The following is a 23231-nucleotide window of genomic DNA, read 5'->3' as shown; positions in this document are numbered from 1 at the left end:
ACCTGTACCATGTGCAGGAATATGAGTGCTAATGAGTTATTTTCAGCTGACTTTTACCCTAAATTTAACCATTCATAACTTCTATTTCAAGTGAATTCTTAATATTTGGAAACACCTCTACCATGGAAGAACTGAGTGTGTGTTTTGCAATGGTCACTGTGGGTGTTTGACTTGTGTAACACTAAAAGAGGAAGCATTAAGCCTTCCCAGAAGCCAATTGATGCCATGCCACTGTTTGTGGGTGTTCAGAGGTCTGCGGATCACTTTAAATCCTGAACGTTGCAGCATGTTAGGGGTCAGTGAGCTCTCCTGAGAGGGACAGTGTGTGTATTTTGCAGATGTGTAGTTCTAGGGTGTATTGTTGTGAAGTCAGCGCTGTTTCATCAGTGAGAATGATGCTGAGGTTTTATCTTCTCTTCATTGTGTTTCATGTCACTAAAGGTGAGTCATAAATATAAAGTGTTGCTAATAGAGGCATGTGATTTTGTGTATATTATGCAGTAAAATGTAACACAGTGCACAGTATTTAAACTGTAGGTTACACATGTACTAGGGCTGTTTTGTGTTTGCATAAAAAATGGTGACTACTTGTATTTTTTTTTTTGCAAATTTGACCTTAAAGAAAAGAATTTGGACCTCATTGCTATGCCAGAACTGCAGTATTTTTTAAGCTTTGCCTATAGAAAGTTTTCAGATATCTACTTCTGTAGAGAGATTTATGGTAGCATTGTGTAGTAGAGCATTATAGACTCGCAGCTGTAATGTTGTTCCTTCTAGTAGGTATTATATCTTTATTTTCTTTGTTCCACTGTATATACATCCATAAAAAGCTCAGCACCAGGCTTATCACAAGTTCTGTGCTAAGAGTTGAGTCTCGAATCCCTAGCTTAAGATTTCGTATTGAATCCAGAACTTCTAGCTCACCTATATTTGCCAGAGCTAGAAAAAAAATAGAGCTTATTATCTCCTAATACTGTATATGTCTTTTCTGTGTTAGAAATGTTTTATTATGTTAAGGATTTAGCAAACCTTTTTTTTAAAGATTCTACATATCAGTCTCATTTATCTCAAGCTTTTACTTAAATTTACATATTTAGAAACATCATACATTACTGCACATGTAGGAGACGCAGTACTGCTGCCCTGCTCTTGCTCTGACCTTCAGATCAAACCTCAGAAACTAACGTGGTGGGAATATAACAACCTCAAAACAGACTGGGATTGTGTACCAACTAACCAAAGCAGAATTCAGCTCAGTATAGTGAATAAGATTGATTATCTCGTTACACTGGCAGCTGTCAGGGGGTGGGATATATTAGGCAGCAAGTGAACAGTCAGTTCTCAAAGTTGATGTGTTGAAAGCAGAAAAATGGGCAAGCGTAAAGATCTGAGCGACTTCGACAAGGGCCAAATTGGGTCAGAGCACCTCCAAAACGCTTTGAGTACTCATCTAGTTTATTTTATTTTATTTTATTAGGGATGTTAAGGATTTAGCAAACTTTTTTAAAGAAACTACACATCAGTCCCTGTAAGCTTTTACACAAATTTACACATTTTAAAAGGGTTATCATATCATAAATAGAATATCAGATAAATGTACTGTATGATTGTGTGTTTCTGCAGGCTGCACTCTAATAAACAACACAAAAACATCAAACATTACTGCACATGTAGGAGACACAGTACTGCTGCCCTGCTCTTGCTCTGACCTTCAGATCAAACCTCAGAAGCTAAGCTGGAAATATTATAACCTCAAAACAGACTGGAATTCTGTACCAACTAACCAAAGCAGAATTCAGCTTAGTAATGTTCAGTCTCCAGGAAATCTCTCTCTACTCATATCAAACCTGACTGTAGAGGATGATGGATTCTACAGGTGTGAAATTAGTCAGTATGTATACACAGACATCAACCTCATTGTTACAGGTAAAATTATTATTATTATTATTAATTATTAATTATATTAATATTAATTATAATAATTTTCTATATAAAACCTGCTGCGGTCCCTCCAGAGCCTCTTCCCTTCGTCCCCTTTGTCCCGTTCGCCGTGGTGGTTGTGATCTTTCTGCACATCATCGTGGCTGTGGTCTATTGCACCACCAGAAAGAAAGGTACAAACACTATTCCCACAACATTATCCAGCTGCCGTGATCATACTAAATATATGTGTGAGACGTTATTATCCACTTTGCCCTTATCTTTATCAGATCATGTGCGAGTTCACTACAGTACAGCTGATGGAGATGGAAGTGTGAATCTGCAGTGGTGAAGCTCTAACAAATCTAACAATCAATCTAACAATCTAATAAAGGTTGAATATTATATATCATGCTGGTCCTAAATACTGAATATTATTTACTTTTGTCTGGTGAAGAGTGTGTGCATGGAAAATGTGGACTTTAATTATCAAATTAACAGTGAACATTTCACTCTTTTTGACTTATGGCTTAATGGACATACACATATATGAAAGAATTTGTAAATAATAAGGGGTGACCTGCATTTTTCACTAATCTGAACATGATCTCACAAGATTTGCTATTGCATGAAACCTTTCTATGGAGTTTAAACAGTATTGTTTTAAATGTACTAATGGATGCAGTGTAATTTCTAATAGTTTGTGATGGTTTATTATATTCAGGGGTTGAAATTTGCCACCATTTAACATGAATTTCACCTGGACACGATCCCAAAACATTTAAACCTATCAGCAAAACCCAATACAAAATACCTACAAGTATTGCTCCTCTCATTTTAAGCATCTCTGTGACAAATTTTGACTTTTTCCTGTCAACATTGTAAACTGAGAACTTGTATACAGGGGCATTTACATTCACCAACTCAGTTTTCACAGAGAAACTGAACAAATATATAGGCATATAAATAAAAAAGCTTTTACTTGTTCATGAAAACTACCTAATAAAATGTATAATGTCATTCTACTGTAATGCCACCCCCGAAGAGCTCCCTCCAGAGGGTGACAGGGCGGCCTCCACCGAAGAGCTCCTTCAAGAGTCCAACAGGGCAGCCTCCCCCGCAGAGCTGCCTTCATAGGCCGACAGGCCGGCCTCCCCGAAGAGCTCCCTCCAGAAGCCGACGAGGCGGCCTTCCCCGGAGCTCCCTCCAGAGGTCAATGCGTCAGCCTCCCGTGCAGAGCTCCCTCCACAGGCCGACAGGCCGGCCTCCCCGAAGAGCTCCCTCCAGAGGCTGATGGGGTGTCCTCCACCGTGGAGCTCCCTCCAGAGGCTGACGGAGCAGCCTCCATTGAAGAGCTCCAGCCAGAGCCCAACTGCACAGCCTTCCCTGCAGAGCTCCAGCCAGAGGCCGACGGTGCAGCTTCCCAAGTCTTTCTCCTGCCTGAGGCCAACGGCGCAGCCCCCCACATTCTGCTCAAGCTTGAGACCTATGACGAGTCCTCCCACATCCTGCTCATGCCTGAGGCTGACGGCGTGGCCTCCCACGCCATGCTCACACCTGAGGCCGAAGACACAGCATCTCATATCCACCTCAGCCAGAGCACCACAGCTCCACCACGTGACTTCAGCAAGCCTGTTTCAGCCCTGCCACCTGACCTCGGCGAGCTTGCTCTAGCCTGTTGGGTTCTGCTTGGACATTTTACCGAGAGGGGCCAGGCCGCCATGGGGAATACTCGCAGGCACTTTGGGAGAAGTGCCCTTGGGGGGACAGGGGCGGGTATATCAGGGATTCCCCCCTCACTCAGAGTGCATACACCAGCAATACACAAGCACCTTGGAAGAACTGAGTGTGCGTTTTGCAGAGGTTGTAACATCAGTGTGTTACGCAGATGTCATTGTGGGTGTGTGACTTTTGCAACACTAAAAGAGGAAGCAGTAATAGTTCTCAGAAATCAAATGATGTGGTTTTTGTGTCTTACGCTTCTGCTGAAAACTTTAAACACAGAAGAGTTATTCTCATTCCAATAACTACAGTGTGTTTGGTGTTGGTGAGCTCTGCTGAGAGAGACGGTGTGTGTATGTGTGTGAGTGTGGTTTTGTAGGTGTATTGTGAAGTCAGCGCTGTTTCACCAGTGAAAATGTTGTTGGGGTTTTATCTTCTCCTCAACGTGCTTTATGTCACTAAAGGTGAGTCCTAAACTTAAAATGTTGCTAATAGAGGCACCTAACTATGATATATATATATATATATATGTATGTATATATACACATGTTCCCCTTCAGGAACTCGAGCTGCATCAAAACGCTTCTCTCTAATACGTACATACGTAACCTGGAGACGTTTTCATTAATTGAAATTAATCTCAACCTTCTAGCATTTTGAAGTCTGGTTAAAAGTGAAAAAGGAGAAACTTACTTTTAGGTACCAACATGTTGTTTATTTATTTGATGTACATTTAATTACATATGTAACCAGCTATTAAAAAATAGTAAATATGACCATTGACCAGATTGTGACCAGAATGACCTCTTTTACAGTCGTGTTTGTTAAACTGACTTCTAATTTACCCCACGTGAGCATATGCAAGGTTATAAAGTAAATAAAACATTTCTGTGTCATACTGATGAAATATATTTATGTTTCTTAAAGTAAAAGCATCAAAGCATGTGACAGGCAGGAAGAAAATCAGCACAGAACTTGTCAGCCTATTTTACTTGTAAATAGTGATAGCAATAGTTATATTTGAATAATAAATAGTGAAAATATATATTTTTGCACCTTGAGTACTCATTTTATTTTATTTTATTAGGGATGTTAAGGATTTAGCAAACTTTTTTAAAGAAACTACACATTAGTCCCTGTAAGCTTTTACACAAATTTACACATTTTAAAAGGGTTATCATATCATAAATAGAGTATCAGATAAATGTACTGTATGATTGTGTGTTTCTGCAGGCTGCACTCTAATAAACAACACAAAAACATCAAACATTACTGCACATGTAGGAGACGCAGTACTGCTGCCCTGCTCTTGCTCTGACCTTCAGATCAAACCTCAGAAGCTAAGCTGGAAATATTACAACCTCAAAACAGACTGGAATTCTGTACCAACTAACCAAAGCAGAATTCAGCTTAGTAATGTTCAGTCTCCAGGAAATCTCTCTCTACTCATATCACACCTGACTGTAGAGGATGATGGATTCTACAGGTGTGAAATTAGTCAGTATGTATACACAGACATCAACCTCATTGTTAAAGGTAAAATTATCATTATTATTATTATTATTATTATTATTATTAGTATTATTATTATTATTATTATTCTATTATATAGAATTTACAACATGGTGGTGTGATTAAGCAGAGTTCCTGTTACTATCCCAAAGTTGATTATTTTTCTAATACAGCAAGTCCTGAAGAGTTTCATTCCTCTTATACCATGATTTGCCTACGATTACAATTTTTATTAGAAGAAAGAACAACATCTTTTTATCCAATTATGGTTACATTTAATGTTGTGAAACATCCGATGTACACGTTAATTAATGTTATCACTTACGCTATAGGAGCTATAAACAGAAAAAAAAGCTGCTTGCCATGTTATTGAGAAACTGGAAAGAGTAAGAAAACTTAACGTTACAGCTTTACTTCTGAGTATTACAAGGTGCTGACACTGGAGACTCCTTCTGTATAAACTTCATCATAGTATAAGCACATTAATATAAACCTGAGATTTGGACTTGCTGTTATAGAAAATGAATCGACAACTTCTGACCAATCAGAATTGAGAATTCAACAGGGCTGTGGTGTACACAGTGCTAATAGAAGCATCTACTTTCTTGCCCTCTATATTAATAGAAGGGAACAAAATGAGCAAGGCTTTCTTTGCCTTCATTCCTGTTCTGCTGCTGTTGCTGGGACTCGGAGGCGTCATCTTCTGGAGATACAGAGGTGCATAAACATAGACATACAGTGTTTTCTGAGATTTCTGTAGTCTCTGTGTGCGTGTGTGTGTCATCTGCCTCTCTGTCTTGTTTTATTCTGTAGCAAAGAAACGAGAGCAGACACCGAGCAATAAAGGACCAACAGGACAGAAGAATGTGGAGGAAACACAGGGGAAAGAGCAGGAAACACAGGTGAATACACACACACCTGTACTCATATCGATCATTTAGAGAGAGCCACAATTTACAAATTTATTTTAAATAATACACAGCTTGTAAAGCCACTTCTTGATCCTTCTTGACATTCTGAGCATTTAATGTAAATATGTAAGATATATAAGACCCTTGAAAATATATCAATTTTATGATCCCACTAAATCCTGTGAGTCTGGCTAATAGTGAGCTTTATTTTGCCCGTTACATTCTCGACAACGAGTCAATCGACGCTAAAGCAATGCCCCCACACTTGTAGCACATGTTTTAGTTTAATGATCCTTAAGCAGGAAGTTCAGATGTACATGTCTGCTGTAAGAGACCCCAAAAAATAGTTATGGAGACAAATGGAAAATATTAACAAGTAGGGAGCTAAAATATGTATATAGAATCACACCAGCCCAGGATATTAGCCCTCCCCACCAGCAGGGGTCACCATCGCTAGAATACTAGCGTAGCTCTAGCGCTCTACTTCCGGGTCACTTCCTGGTTTTAGCGTACATTAGGCCAGCAGAGACAACGGGTGCTTCTAGTTTCTTTAACCGAGCTTCCTTGTTTCTTGTCCGTTCTTCCCTTCCTCACTTCTTAGCAGTGAAAGGATGAAAGAAATGGAAACTGGGACAAATATATTTGCACAAACGAGACGCTCAAAAAAGCGTCACTTTAAAGCAAGAGTAGCGAATTTTTAATATCATTTATTGATGATGTTTCGGAGCTGTATTAACTGTATAACAGATCTAATAACACAGGACACACTAAATTACCCTGAATTATTACAAGTGTAGCTACATCACATGCTTAAATGTTTGTATTTTAGTCTAAACACAATTCTACTCCTCACATTACTTCACCAGTTTTAAAGCAAATTATATTAACTAATTTTTAATGCAAGAATTTTATTCAATTTATTTATTTATTTATTATATTTTTTAATTAAATTATTTTATTAATAAATTAATCTTTAATTAATTAATTAATTAATTAATACGATATTAATTGTATTTTTTATTAATTTATATTATTTGTAGTTATTTATTAATTAATTTGTATTTACATTAACATTAACATTTTTTAAAAATAAATTTGTTAATGTATTTGTATTTAATTAACATTATTAATTTACAGTATTTTCATTCTTATTTTCGTATCATGTATTGTATTTTTTTTTTTTCGGGGGAGAGGTGTGTATCCTCAGTCTAGAAGCATTCTCTCTCCTCTCACCTTGATTCCTCTGAGCACATTTTAAAAATTGCGGTATCCTTAACATGCTGAATTCATGATCGAGAAATCAAGGAAGCACGAATTTATATTTTGACAAGCACTCAATGCCACAATGCGAAGTCTTGGCAGTCCCAGCCTTTGTGCGAGGTCAGAGTCTTGAAAGAAAATGGCGAACAATGACGTATGAAATTCAGATGTGAATTCAAAGCCTTCCTGCTCGGACCAAGTTAACATCCACCCTCAACCAATTGGCTAAATGCAATGCAGCAGAAAGACTTGCATAAAGTTGAGCCTCGCTGAACGTTTTTTGCCGCATCACAACTCAAACCTGCAAGTGGACACGTATCATAACAAATGTGTCATTAGTGTACATGTCAGCAACTTTCTTAAATCTTAAATGCAGATTTCTTCAAACTGTAAAGATTTTTACGTGGTCAAATCAGTATCAAGTCCATTTCATCTCTAGAACAAAAAAATTGTAAGTTTTGTGCGTTTACACGTGTGTGTGTGTGTGTGTGTGTGTGTGTGTGTGTGTGTATACACGTGTGTGTGTGTGTGTGTGTGTGTGTGTGTTCTCTTTGCAGGAGGGCGTCACGTACACCACTGTGGTCCACAATAACACAACTCAAAGACCCAAAATGGTCAGCACTGAGGAAAGGACAGAATATGCCATCATCAAATTAAATTAATAGTCACATACAAAAAAAATAGAAAAAGTTATATTTGACTTCTTAAACTTGTACACAACATACTGTATGCTCCAGCTTTTCTTTTTCTCAGCTTGCATCTGTACATGTGTACATGCTAGCATACTATATTCTTGTTATACTATATACTATACCATATAGAAATAATAAAAACAAACGTAATATAATAAAGAGGTGTAGAGAATTACACTGAACACCAGCATTACCCACGTGGTGCAAGCCTGTTAATGTTAAGGTGGGGGAAAACAAGGTAAACAAAATACTGTCTCATAACTCATATGTAAATACAAGTTAACCACTGATGATCATATATTTTTAGTGATGATCAAAAATGTGACTATTGACATGTGAATATTCTGACATCAGGAGAGACGTAAGAAAATAGGCGAACATGTGTTTAGTGTTAGGTCTCATGGTTTCACTTCTCGTTTTTGAGCCACTGTTACAGACTCAGCATTAAAACACGGTTTTAAATTTAGATTGAGTTGCGTAATAAGTGACGAATCCAAGTGTGGCAAAAAGAAAACTGTTTCCCTTCATTTGTGTGTGACTTACAGTAAATAGTATAAAGAATGTGAAAATGCTTAAGAAGAGGTATTATTGCTAATACAGCAAAAGGCACATGAGATCAGACTGCAGATTTGTAAACACAGCGAAAACAAGCCGGTAATGAGTGATTGTCTACACATGCATTGTTAACCACACCCATATGACCCTGCCATTCCTCTGAACTGAGATGAACTGAGCCAAGTAGCAAAACTGTTTTTTTTTTTTTTTGCTCGTTACTTATTTCCTGACTTACACTGAAAAGTTCCCATATGAGCCATTAAAATAACAAGAAATGATACACCACCCAAATACCTGCCTAAACATGAACAATAGAAGCTTAAAGAAAAAAAAAAAACGGCAATGTTTTTCAACTCTTCAACTGTACTTCAATAGTACTTCCTGGAACGGCATACGTTTTTGATCCGTGCTGGATGACTATGGATTTGAGCCCACCCCCCATTCTCACCCATGAACACAAAGCTCCGCCCCCTGAACCTATGGCAGTTCATCTAGAGTTAGTATTAGCAAGGACTGTCATGACATCACTTTCAAGTGCACTGGACATTCAGCTGCTTGACAACAGAGTTACTCTATAAACACACAAAATTAGTCTCAGAATGATTTATGAGGATGTTCACTAATGCAGTTGCTCTTCTTTTTTTCTTCGTAATGAAAAAAACACACCTATCTACTTGATACGTTATGGAAAGCTAGCCAGTCAAACAGTTCAAAGCATTATACAGATTGCCTTTACATACCTGTCCGGGGGGTAACGACACTAGTTCTGCGCCCAGCTCCATCCCCATCACCAGTAATAAATGACTCCATCTTGGAAAAGTGCTGCCAGTGTTTATTCGGGTTTTACTGTTTTTTTTTTTTTCTCACAGGAGAGATATCTGGTTGCTCTGGGTGCTTGCTGATTTGAGACTGAGATGGGGTGAAGGGGCATTGTTGGAGCGTCTATAAAATGATTGAAAGAGGCCTATCTAAACACAAACAAGCCTTCTGGACTAATAAGCAGTTTTCCAAACAGGTTTTATCAGCCATGTAATACAGTTGTGCTGATGCCATTGGCTTAAACCATTACTTTTGATCATAGCAGCATATTTTTCCACTTTATTTATGCTAGTACGAAATTAAAATAAATGACTACTGCACCTTTAAAGACCACGTGTTCAATTTGCCAGCTGTGTTGAAGAAGCTATTCTTCATGATGAATGAGATTTAACGGCTATATGAACAGCTGACATTGTACAACCAGCGTCATGAAGTCATATGAGAAAGTACAAGTAATGGACTCCAGAAAAAAGTTTTTAAAAAAATCTACTAGATTTATAATAGAGGAAGTGGCATGATGTAGCGTGTGTCTTTGTGTGTGTGTGTTTAATCTGCACAGCTTGCTTTAAAATGATGTAGCTCACAAAGCGCTTGTGTGTAGCAGACTTTGTTTATATTTAGCCTGAAGGAAAAAAGTTTGGTTCTTCTTTAGCTCAGTGAAGTGGGCAGGGATAGTGAGTGAAGTGCTTTCCAGTCCATTGTAGAACAAACTGCATTTCTCAGTGTCACTCGACTCATGTAGTAGTGTATCGGACATGCCAATGATGAACATTTGTTTTCTTCTCATTGTGTTCCGCGTTACTGTGGGTAAGCCTTATTTACATTGTTGTACTAGTCTTCTTTACTGTAATTATAGCCTTAATGCAAAAATCCATATGCAAAAGCAAAAACTGGTGGCTCTGTTATGTAGAGGCTGATTTGGCTGTGCTTGCACCCTCACTGCAAATCAATACAAAGTTCTTCTTTGTACTGGTCATCTCTAACCTATGATGAAACATTTCTATCATGGTGGGTGTGGTCTCTCCCTGCCTCCATCCAAGTTAGCTTTGGCAAATTGCTGTGGTATAAGGTTGAAAAAACATTTTGTGACATGCCGTTATTGGAAAATAATCAACTTCAGTGTGGTAACTGTAACTTTCTTTTACTTCTTAGTAGTATTTTCCTTCTACAATTTGAACAGTTTTTTTCTTTTTTAGTACAAAGCAAATATGATGATAACTTGGCTACGTCTGCCCCCAGCAGCATCGCTCCAACTAATGGTAAATTACATTACATAAAACCGAAATACCATAAATCTGATCTGATCTGATCTGAAAATATGTTGAACGTTGAACGTTTCTGCAGGCTGCACTCTGATAGGGAACACAAAGACAGATTTCATCACTGCACGTAAAGGAAGTTCAGTGCTACTGTCTTGCTCCTGCACTGAAATACACCCCAATCCTGCAACATTCAAGTGGAAGAAAAGCAATCCAAGCAAAACCACATGGGACATGATATCCAGTGAGAGTGAAAGGTACAGGAACAGAATTCAGCTGTTTAATAGTCACTGTCCAGGAAATCTCTCACTACTCATATCCCACCTGACTGAAGAGGATGAGGGATATTACATGTGTTTCCTTGAGCCAAATCAGTACAGATACATGCAGCTCACTGTTAAAGGTAATTACTACCTGGAAAAACTGAGATAAAATGTGCTGCTGTCTTCATGTAACTCACTGCTTTTGTAATCTTGTAATGTTTCTGAAATTATTGCAGCAGTCCCCGGAAAGGGCATGGTGTACTTTCCCATTGCCATATTTGCCGCCATCATTTTCCACATTGTCATCATTGTACATGTCACAAAGAAAGACAAAAGTAAGAATAACTCAACTGAGCTGTTATAAGTAACTTTATTCCCTGTATGAGCACATCCTTACTCAACAGTTTTGCTCTATTTTACTTGTCTCCCAACCTCTGTTTCAGATCCTACTAGAGCACACTGTGGCTGTACTGATGGAGATGAAACAGTGTAGTCTTTAGTAAAGAAAATCAGCAAACATGAACAGAGCAGCTACTAATATAAGTTCATGATGAAGCTACACACCTACGCACCTGATCAACTTACCAGCTATTGACCTTCAAACATGGTCAATTCACCCCCTAATGAACTACACACCTGATCAACAGTCCAGGTACTGACCTACACACCCGATCAACTCACCAGCTACTGATCTAAACACCCGATCAATTCACCAACTACTACACACCTACACACCCGATCAACTTACCAGCTACTGACCTAAACACCTGATCAACTCACCAGCTACTGACCTTCACACCTCATCAAATCACCAGCTACTGACCTAAACACCTGATCAACTCACCAGCTACTGACCTACACACCTCATCAAATCACCAGCTACTGACCTACACACCTGATCATCTTACCAGCTACTGACTTTTACACCTGATCAACTCACCAGCTACTGACCTACACACCTGATCAACTCACCAGCTACTGACCTACACGCCTCATCAAATCACCAGCTACAACACACCTACTCACCTGATCAACTCACCAGCTACTGACCTACACACCTGATCAACTCACCAGCTACTGACCTACACATCTCATCAAATCACCAGACCTTTACACCTGATCAACCCACCAGCTACTACACACCTACACACCTGATCAACTTACCAGCTACTGACCTACACACCTGATCAACTCACCAGCTACTGACCTACACATCTCATCAAATCACCAGACCTTTACACCTGATCAACCCACCAGCTACTACACACCTACACACCTGATCAACTCACCAGCTACCGACCTAAACACCTCATCAACACACCAACTACTGACCTTCATACATGGTCAACTCACCCCCTAATGACCTACACACCTCATCAACTCACCATCTACTCACCTACACACCTGATCAGCTTACCAGATAACTGACACTCTTACTCAGTACACTAGGTACTAACCTATACATCTGATGTAAACCTGTAGACCTACATATCCGTTCAACACAGAGATTACAGACCCTTATTACATTATCTGCCAACACCCTTGATCAACAGACCAACTACTGGCATTCACACAGTAATTCAGAAATATAAAATGGGGCTACAAAATTCACAATTACATTTGTGACAGCAAACATACAGAAATGGACATTTTTGCATATCATGCAAACTCTTTTGCATGACAAAGTTTGCATAATATGATTTTGCAACGTTGTATGATGGGAAACACAAGTTTCAGGGTTTTTTTTTTTGTTTCTAAGCAACAAAGATTGTGGTCGATGATGCAACATCCAGGCACTTAACACCAAAATATGTAGTTCTGCTTTCTGTAGAAGCATTTGAAATGGAGAGAAAAGGTGGGGGGAGGGGAAGGGAAAGAGAATAAACATATAATTTGTGTTGAATTGCTTTGTTTCTATTAAAAGTATACATTTATGATGCTATTTTATCGGCTTGTCAGTTCCATATTGTGCTTTATAACGTGCTATAAATTTGTAATCAGTTGTAAGAAATAAATGTCAATAAATGATTTATTAAACACCCGATATGGTGAGTTATTGCTTTCAGCGATGCCAGTGACAGAAATTTTTCTTTACATTTTTTAACACACATTAGAATGATTTACAGATAGTTATCATGTAGTTCATTTTGAAAGCTTTTCTTAGAGAACCTGGGTATAGATTTAGATACAGAAAGTCGAGAGGAGATGGTTTGGACAGCGAGACACGACCTTTAAGAAGGCAGTGCACAGTGTGCTTTTCAGATTTTATAGTTTATTTACAAACCAGAAATGAAACTGTTATACCTTGAAACCACAATTAAGTCTAATTTATTGAAAGCTATGTGCTTAAAGGTGTTTACAGACCTAAAATATTCATATTATTTCAAAGATACTTTATAACAACTGCGAGTCACAGTACTGCCATGGAATTAGAGCTTAGAGCCACAGCTTCAGGTTTCTGTTTACATGTTTACAGCCCAGAAATTAGCTCAACCTTGAACACTGACACTTAACATTATGAACATTACGCTTTTTTTTTTTAAAGGCAACCCATGGTGCATATACTGTTTCAACGGAGAGGTTCAAGTCACATAGGGGTCAAGGAAGACACAATTGAACAATGAATAGATTGAAGAGGGTTTTTTAAAAAAAAAAAAATACAAACTGCTGCTTTAAAGCTCTAAAGATAATGCAAAATGTTACAAAAAACAGTTTAAATCTAAATATGAAAAGGTTAAAAAGCACAATAAATGAGAGTAATCATTGCTTGAGGCATTTACAGTATATATTATTATTATTATTATTATTATTATTATTATTATTATTCACAGTGAATTAATATGAGTACAAAATAATCAAAAAAAAAATTGGTAAAAAATATATATATATATTTTAAAAGTTAGATTGTAGACGTGTGTGTGTGTGTGTGTGTGTTAGTTAGTTAGTTTTGATGCTGGCATATACTGTAGTATCTCCTGATGCCACTGGAGTGTGTGCTGCGCTCACAGTGTTACTGTGGACTACAGTCGAGTACATCACATCATCCTGCAGGAATACAACATAAACAACATGTTATTACACACACACAAAGACACACACACACACACACTTTTAGAATGATACACACCTTTTCTTCTGCTTTCTTGTGTTTAGTTTGTGTATTTATAGCTGCATACAGAACTTCAGGATCATTCTGTAGAAACACACACACACACACACACACACACAGGTATGTATACACACAGCCAAATGCACAAATCAGCAAAACAGATTGTCCCACGCACTCAGACACACTCACCTGTGTGTGCACTGCTTCATAAGTGGGTTCTGAGGTTACGGTTATGTTCAGAGGTTCGGTAAAATCCTACACACAAGCACACACAAACACACACACACACACACACACACACACACCAAATGTAAGCCTTGTTACTAAAGAACTTCCCACTAGTGAAACACAGTGGATGTGTGTATTCACCTGCTGCTGTGTCCTCTGTCCTGTTTGTCCATCACCGATCTCGGTCTGTCCTCCTCTCTGTCCTACAGAATAAAACCAGACAGAGTGAGACTGCAGAAATCTGTGTGTGTGTGTGTGTGTGTGTGTGTGTGTCTATACCTCTGCGTTTCCAGTACATGACTCCTCCGAATAGCAGCAGCAGCAGCAGAACCCCAACGACACCAGAGCTGATGATGATGCCGATGTCAATAGGATCTGTGTTTGGTGGAGTCATTAGGAAAGCAATAAAAAGGACACGAGGTGAGTGACTGGATTCTGATTGGTCAAAAGATGTTGATTCATTTTCTATAACAGCAGTAGTGCAGCTGCAAATCACAGGTTTCTATGAATACATTCATTAATGCTCCTGTTTCTATAGTAACAATTTACACAGGGATTTACACAGTAAGATAAAGTAAAATGCTAGTTACTTAACTTGTGTACTAGTTACTTAACTTGTGTAAGCATTATAAAGTGAGGACAAAATGTGCACTAAAACAGGATTTTAAAAAATGCATCCAGATTTTTTTTTAAAAAAGGTTTTTTCAGGTTCACTGGACTCTTATTATTTGAAATAAATGCAACATAATACATTTTCATGCTGAATGTACTCAGTGATTGTGTATATGAAGTTTTACTTTCTAAACATCTGGATCATTTTTGGAGTGTATATATGATTTTAAAAGTGTAGTTTTGTACTTTCTGGAAAAAGTTCTTTCCTTTCCTTTCCTGGAAATGTTAGATATGAAATATAACAAAAACTGTTATGAAGTTAATGCAGTGAATTGATTATTACCTTTTTCAGTTGGATCTGGATTCGTTTTGTCCCTGACCACTGGGGTTGTGACAAGAAGTAAAAGAGAAGGAAAATTTAGTTTGTGAGTGTTGTGTTTGTGTCTTGCTCCAAGGCAATGCATTAACCTGTATTAACAAATCTGACTTTTTATTCCAGTGGTGTGTAGTACCTTGTTTGGAATTTGTCTGGATCATTGGTGTGGATGTTGAGGGTCTTGTTGGTGCGTCTGCAAGGAGAGAAACATTTAATCTAAAATAAATAAGTTCAGGAATCGTAGAGAAAGCGGGTGAGAACACACACTCAGTCAATCCATAATCATAAACACAAACACAGACGAGGTGCAGAACATGGAACAGAAACATTTCGCATCTGATTCTTACATTTTATTTCTTATTTTATAATACACTTTTTGACATCCAGAAGGAATGTGTACTCCACATCATTTTATTATACAGTAGTAATCCAAATATTTATTAATGATATTTCATTTCTTTTGCAACATACTGTATGTGTCGATGTCACATATGGTTTATAAACAGAAGGTCATTTTACCTTTTATTATGAGCTGAACGTTTGCATCGATAGTGTTGCTGGTCTCACACCTGTACCATCCTCCATCCTCTACAGTCAGGTGTGATATGAGCAGAGAGAGATTTCCTGGAAGATGATCATTAAAGAGCTGAACTCTGTGTGTGTAGTGATTTGTTTGGTCCTTTGGGAAGATTTCTTTGGGATCAGACCCTTTAAAAAAGATCCATGTGAAAGTGTGTGGTTTGGCTTGTAGTTCAGAGCAGGAGCAGGGCAGAAGGACAGACTGTCCCACGTATCCAGTCACAGTCACTGTCTGACGATTCCGTGTGCAACCTGGAGAATGAACAAACATCAACATATTGCATTGCTGTTACAACATCAGATTAATCTGTCATGAGATTATCACTGAAGTAGCATTGTGAATAAAAATGAGTCATTTACCTTTAACAGTGAGTCTGAAATATCTGTATTCACTCTCTTTAAGACTACACATGTAATCTCCTCCATCCTCTTCAGTCAGGTGTGATATGAGCAGAGAGAGATTTCCTGAAGAGTGATCATTAACCAGCTGAAATATGTCTTTGTACTGCTCACTCTCAGGAGATATCTCTACCCAACCATTTGTGTATTTCCTCCATGTGAAGGTGTCAGGTTTGGTGTGGAGGTCAGTGCAGGAGCAGGGCAGCAGTACTGAGCCTCCTGTGTATGCAGTGATGGGTTTTAGGTCACTGTTTCCTTCCAGCCTGCAGCCTGTAGGAACACACCAGTTACTGATCTGTTAATGAGCAGTTCACCATCTGCAGCAACTCTACACAACTACAGACAACCTGTAACTCCAAACCTCACACACATCCACCACTCACTAATGTCCACCACTCACTAATGTCCACCACTCTCTAATGTCCACCACTCACTAATGTCCTCCACTCACTAATGTCCACCGCTCACTAATGTCCACCACACACTAATGTCCACCGCTCACTAACGTCCACAACTCACTAATGTCCACAACTCACTAATGTCCACAACTCCAAACCTCACACACATTCACCACTCAATAATGTCCACAACTCACTAACGTCCACACCTCACTAATGTCCACCACTCACTAATGTCGACTGCTCACACACATCCACCACTCACTAATGTCCACAACACACTAATGTCCACCACTCACTAATGTCCACCGCTCACTAATGTCCTCCACTCACTAATGTCCATCACTCACTAATGTCCACAACTCACTAATGTCCACAACTCCAAACCTCACACACATTCACCACTCAATAATGTCCACAACTCACTAACGTCCACCACTCACTAATGTCCACAACTCACTAATGTCGACTGCTCACACACATCCACCACTCACTAATGTCCACAACACACTAATGTCCACCACTCACTAATGTCCACCGCTCACTAATGTCCACGACTCACTAATGTCCACCGCTCACTAATGTCCACAACTCACTAATGTCCACGACTCACTAATGTCCACCGCTCACTAATGTCCTCCACTCACTAATGTCCTCCACTCACTAATGTCCATCACTCTCTAATGTCCACAACACACTAATGTCCACCGCTCACTAATGTCCTCCACTCACTAATGTCCACGACTCACTAATGTCCACCGCTCACTAATGTCCTCCACTCACTAATGTCCTCCACTCACTAATGTCCACAACTCACTAATGTCCACGACTCACTAATGTCCACCGCTCACTAATGTCCACCGCTCACTAATGTGCACCACTCACTAATGTCCCCCACTCACTAATGTCCACCACTCACTAATGTCCTCCACTCACTAATGTCCACCACTCACTAATGTCTACAGCTCACTAATGTCCTCCACTCACTAATGTCCTCCACTCACTAATGTCTACAGCTCACTAATGTCCACAACACACTAATGTCCACCACTCACTAATGTCCACAATTCACTAATGTCTACAGCTCACTAATGTCCACCGCTCACTAATGTCCACCACTCACTAATGTCCACCACTCACTAATGTCTACCGCTCACTAATGTCCTCCACTCACTAATGTCCACCACTCACTAATGTCCACAACACATTAATGTCCACCGCTCACTACTGTCCACCGCTCACTAATGTCCTCCACTCACTAATGTCCATCACTCTCTAATGTCCTCCACTCACTAATGTCCCCCACTCACTAATGTCCTCCACTCACTAATGTCTACAGCTCACTAATGTCCTCCACTCACTAATGTCCACCACTCACTAATGTCCTCAACTCACTAATGTCTACAGCTCACTAATGTCCTCCACTCACTACTGTCCACCGCTCACTAATGTCCTCCACTCACTAATGTCCCCCACTCACTAATGTCCTCCACTCACTCATGTCCTCCACTCACTAATGTCTACAGCTCACTAATGTCCTCAACTCACTAATGTCCTCCACTCACTAATGTCCACCACTCACTAATGTCCACAATTCACTAATGTCTACAGCTCACTAATGTCCACCACTCACTAATGTCCACCACTCACTAATGTCCACAACTCACTAATGTCCACCACTCACTAATGTCCTCCACTCACTAATGTCCACAGCTCACTAATGTCCACCACTCACTAATGTCCTCCACTCACTAATGTCCTCCACTCACTAATGTCTACAGCTCACTAATGTCCTCCACTCACTAATGTCCACCACTCACTAATGTCCTCAACTCACTAATGTCCTCCACTCACTAATGTCCACCACTCACTAATGTCCACAATTCACTAATGTCTACAGCTCACTAATGTCCACCACTCACTAATGTCCACCACTCACTAATGTCCACAACTCACTAATGTCCACCACTCACTAATGTCCACCACTCACTAATGTCCACCACTCTCTAATGTCCACCACTCACTAATGTCCTCCACTCACTAATGTCCACCGCTCACTAATGTCCACCACACACTAATGTCCACCGCTCACTAACGTCCACAACTCACTAATGTCCACAACTCACTAATGTCCACAACTCCAAACCTCACACACATTCACCACTCAATAATGTCCACAACTCACTAACGTCCACCGCTCACTAATGTCCACCACTCACTAATGTCGACTGCTCACACACATCCACCACTCACTAATGTCCACAACACACTAATGTCCACCACTCACTAATGTCCACCGCTCACTAATGTCCTCCACTCACTAATGTCCATCACTCTCTAATGTCCACAACTCACTAATGTCCACAACTCACTAATGTCCACAACTCCAAACCTCACACACATTCACCACTCAATAATGTCCACAACTCACTAACGTCCACCACTCACTAATGTCCACAACTCACTAATGTCGACTGCTCACACACATCCACCACTCACTAATGTCCACAACACACTAATGTCCACCACTCACTAATGTCCACCGCTCACTAATGTCCACGACTCACTAATGTCCACCGCTCACTAATGTCCTCCACTCACTAATGTCCTCCACTCACTAATGTCCACAACTCACTAATGTCCTCCACTCACTAATGTCCACCACTCACTAATGTCCACAACTCACTAATGTCCACGACTCACTAATGTCCACCGCTCACTAATGTCCTCCACTCACTAATGTCCTCCACTCACTAATGTCCATCACTCTCTAATGTCCACAACACACTAATGTCCACCGCTCACTAATGTCCTCCACTCACTAATGTCCACGACTCACTAATGTCCACCGCTCACTAATGTCCTCCACTCACTAATGTCCTCCACTCACTAATGTCCACAACTCACTAATGTCCACGACTCACTAATGTCCACCGCTCACTAATGTCCACCGCTCACTAATGTGCACCACTCACTAATGTCCCCCACTCACTAATGTCCACCACTCACTAATGTCCTCCACTCACTAATGTCCACCACTCACTAATGTCTACCACTCACTAATGTCCTCCACTCACTAATGTCCTCCACTCACTAATGTCTACAGCTCACTAATGTCCACAACACACTAATGTCCACCACTCACTAATGTCCACAATTCACTAATGTCTACAGCTCACTAATGTCCACCGCTCACTAATGTCCACCACTCACTAATGTCCACCACTCACTAATGTCTACCGCTCACTAATGTCCTCCACTCACTAATGTCCATCACTCTCTAATGTCCTCCACTCACTAATGTCCCCCACTCACTAATGTCCTCCACTCACTAATGTCCACAGCTCACTAATGTCCACCACTCACTAATGTCCTCCACTCACTAATGTCCTCCACTCACTAATGTCTACAGCTCACTAATGTCCTCCACTCACTAATGTCCACCACTCACTAATGTCCTCAACTCACTAATGTCTACAGCTCACTAATGTCCTCCACTCACTAATGTCCACCACTCACTAATGTCCACAATTCACTAATGTCTACAGCTCACTAATGTCCACCACTCACTAATGTCTACCACTCACTAATGTCCACAACACATTAATGTCCACCGCTCACTAATGTCCACCACTCACTACTGTCCACCGCTCACTAACGTCCACCGCTCACTAATGTCCTCCACTCACTAATGTCCATCACTCACTAATGTCCTCCACTCACTAATGTCCTCCACTCACTAATGTTCACCGCTCACTAATGTCCAAAACTCACTAATGTTCACAACTCACTAATGTCCACCACTCACTAATGTCCACCAGTCACTAATGTCCACAACTCACTAATGTCCAAAACTCACTATTATCCACCACTCACTAATGTCCACCACTCTCTATTGTCCACAACACACTAATGTCCTCCACTCACTAATGTCCATCACTCACTAATGTCCACAACTCACTAATGTCCTGCATGTAACTGAATATGAAAACATGAATAGATAACAAGGTCTAAATGGATACAAATACAGATACAAGTCAGTATCTGAGGTGCTGTATTAATTTATTCTTGTTTGTTAAGCTGAAATGTTCGCAGATGGTTCAAAAATAATTGTTAAACATATTTACAGTAAAGTACTGTGATATACATTATTTACAGGTAACTTTTTTAAATAATATATCACTATATGCTTCCTGTGATATACTATAAATTTGAGAATAACTTCTAATCCGCTACGTTTGCCTGATGCTTTTTATCTAAAGTGATTTATAAAATTGATGCAGGACACACCTGAGCAGTTGAAGGATAACCACAGCAGCTTGGCAGTGCCGGGATTTCAACTTACAACCTTCATATGCTCAAAGCTTTAACCACTGAGCCACCACTTCCTTCATCTAACTTACACTGATTCAACCACATTTACCAGCGAATTAACTCACACTTAAAAAAATATCCCAGTGCTTTACTTAACCAGAGTTGATACTAGCATTTAAACTTACATCTAAGAGGGTTTACGTTCATCTTAAATAGTCATTAAAATAAAAGGCACAAAAACAATCCACTAATTTTAAAATGTTACACAAAGAGAATCTTTACCATTCTAACTAATGCATAAAACATTAGATATCCCACTATGCATCACTTTCTTTTTTTTTTTTTTTAGTATTTTAGTGTAAACCAATGCTTTAATTGCCCAATCGTTTGCAGTGCAATCCTGGAAAAATAACAAAACATTATTTTGCTATAAAATAAATGCTGTAAATTTACACTTTAAGTTTAAATCCAGATAATGAACTGGCTATTTGGAGCACTAAACAGATACAGATATAGATAGTGTCATCATGTTACACACACGTTCATCGCTCAGTAATGACTGCAGAAAACCAAAAAACTCACCCAAATCATTTCATTTGTTCAGTGTGCACTTTATACTTCCTCAACATAAGTACGATTACTACATGATGTTAAGCTTTAAAGGTTTAAATGGTAAAAACTTACATATTTTTAATTATTTAGAGTATTACTTAGGTGTGTGTGTGTGTGTGTGTGTGTGTGTGAGAGAGAGAGAGAGAGAGAGAGTAAACAGCACACTCACCTTCAGTGATGTGGAGAAGAAGGAGAACATAAAAACACACCAGCATTTTTAATAACTAATGCACACAACTCATTAATGTCCATAAGCGGAGACACAGTGTGGAAATGCGGTCGTATGTTCACACACACACACATCACATGTAGTGAAGTAATAGTTTCCACTACTTTTTTCAGTTGCTACTTCCTCTTTCATCTGTTTCGACACAGCACATAGTCACATGCAACTCTATCTATCTATCTATCTATCTATCTATCTATCTATCTATTCAAAATATTTTTTAGCAGCATCAGACCCAAGTGACTATTACTCACCTTCAGTGACATGAAGCTGTATAAGGAGGAGAAGAAAACACACCTGCATTCTCACTGAGGACCCAAACCCACACATTAATCCAAAGAGAGAATTAGAGCTAAACACACACTGACCAACTGCTGCACCGTGTCTGATCAGAATGAACACACCCGAAAGAACACACACTGCAAGCTTCGCACTTTATAACATTCAGGCCTTCACAGGAAGTGCTAACTGCAAACTTAGCAGTGTGTCATTGACAAGACAGAAGAGTGAAATTCAAAGAAGGCCAAAGCACATTGCTGCAGAGAAACACACAAATCCCAAACACTTTGCATATAATAAACAACAAAAAGAGAAAAGACACTGATGAGACATTTAATATGAAATCAGGAAATAAAGAGAACAAGACAGCTAAACTCTAAATGCATAACTTGTGGATATTATAGGCTGGAGTTTGTTTAGTTTATTAGCTTTATTTTTCCAGTCAGCAGGCGGACGAGGTATTAAATTCGTGCCATGAGGGCTCAGGACATTTCTCCTCGCTGCCAGTGGAGGTCACACTCACCGGAGGGGACCCTGAAGTTGTGAGGCAGCAAGTCTTTCACTCCACATAACCTCAGCCAAATAAAAAACACATTTAAAACAGGTTTTTATTTAATAATTACGTATAATTGTTGATATGGTGAGGAGATGTTTATATATCATTTACGGAAGGAGTATACAGGAACGTCTTTAGGACAGAAGAGTTAACACTTTCTTGTTTTTCAGTAATATAACAAGCTCTGTTTTTTGCCATTTTAAGTTCAAGACAAAGAAAAAAGAGAGGCTGGTGAGGGAACGATTGTTTATAGCTACTGAAGCATAAGTGAAAGCAGGAATTAACTTGTTTCATGGACGTACCATTACATTACATGTAACCTAAATTCAGAAAAAGTATAAACAAATGTACAGAAAACAAATGTCTGTTAATCAGGTGTGTAAGTTGCTATCTGGTCTGTTAATGGGATGCAGGGTTCAGTTCTCTGGTGCGTGGAGGTCAGTGCAGGAGCAGGGCAGCAGTACTGAGCCTCCTGTGTATGCAGTGATGGGTTTTATCTCTCTGTTTCCTTCCAGCCTGCAGCCTGTAGGAACACACCAGTTACTGATCTGTTAATGAGCAGTTCACCATCTGCAGCAACTCTACACAACTACAGACAACCTGTAACTCCAAACCTCACACACATTCACA

The 23231-nt window shown here is 39.4% G+C and overlaps 2 protein-coding genes across 4 annotated transcripts; one reads left to right on the top strand and one right to left on the bottom strand.

Annotated features, from left to right (window-relative positions):
* Nucleotides 1-3853: 3853 nt before the first annotated feature.
* Nucleotides 3854-8407, top strand: LOC113529408 (uncharacterized). Its single transcript, XM_026918589.3, has 5 exons — nt 3854-4106; nt 4876-5178; nt 5779-5871; nt 5968-6056; nt 7883-8407. Exons 1-5 carry the CDS (start codon nt 4058-4060, stop codon nt 7985-7987), a joined length of 639 nt encoding a protein of 212 aa, XP_026774390.2. The 5' UTR covers nt 3854-4057; the 3' UTR covers nt 7988-8407.
* A 4818-nt stretch (nt 8408-13225) lies between these two features.
* On the bottom strand, nt 13226-22281 carry LOC117596606 (uncharacterized). Of its 3 annotated transcripts, none has more exons than XM_053231889.1 (10): nt 22021-22281; nt 16178-16486; nt 15758-16069; nt 15375-15431; nt 15206-15244; nt 14530-14625; nt 14392-14453; nt 14212-14277; nt 14041-14106; nt 13226-13958 (listed from the first exon to the last, which is right to left on the bottom strand). In XM_053231889.1, exons 1-10 carry the CDS (start codon nt 22094-22096, stop codon nt 13851-13853), a joined length of 1191 nt encoding a protein of 396 aa, XP_053087864.1. In that variant the 5' UTR covers nt 22097-22281; the 3' UTR covers nt 13226-13850. The 3 variants fall into 3 exon arrangements, with proteins under 3 accessions (XP_053087864.1, XP_053087865.1, XP_053087866.1); XM_053231890.1 differs by lacking the exon at nt 22021-22281 and adding an exon at nt 21710-21956; XM_053231891.1 differs by lacking the exon at nt 15206-15244 and having other exon boundaries at nt 22021-22280.
* Between the last annotated feature and the right edge of the window lie 950 nt (nt 22282-23231).

This window comes from Pangasianodon hypophthalmus, chromosome 30 (assembly GCF_027358585.1).
Source record: "Pangasianodon hypophthalmus isolate fPanHyp1 chromosome 30, fPanHyp1.pri, whole genome shotgun sequence".
Classification (NCBI taxonomy): Eukaryota; Metazoa; Chordata; class Actinopteri; order Siluriformes; family Pangasiidae; genus Pangasianodon; species Pangasianodon hypophthalmus.
Note: the sequence above shows the minus strand (reverse complement) of the source record. Positions and strands in the feature narration are given on the sequence as shown.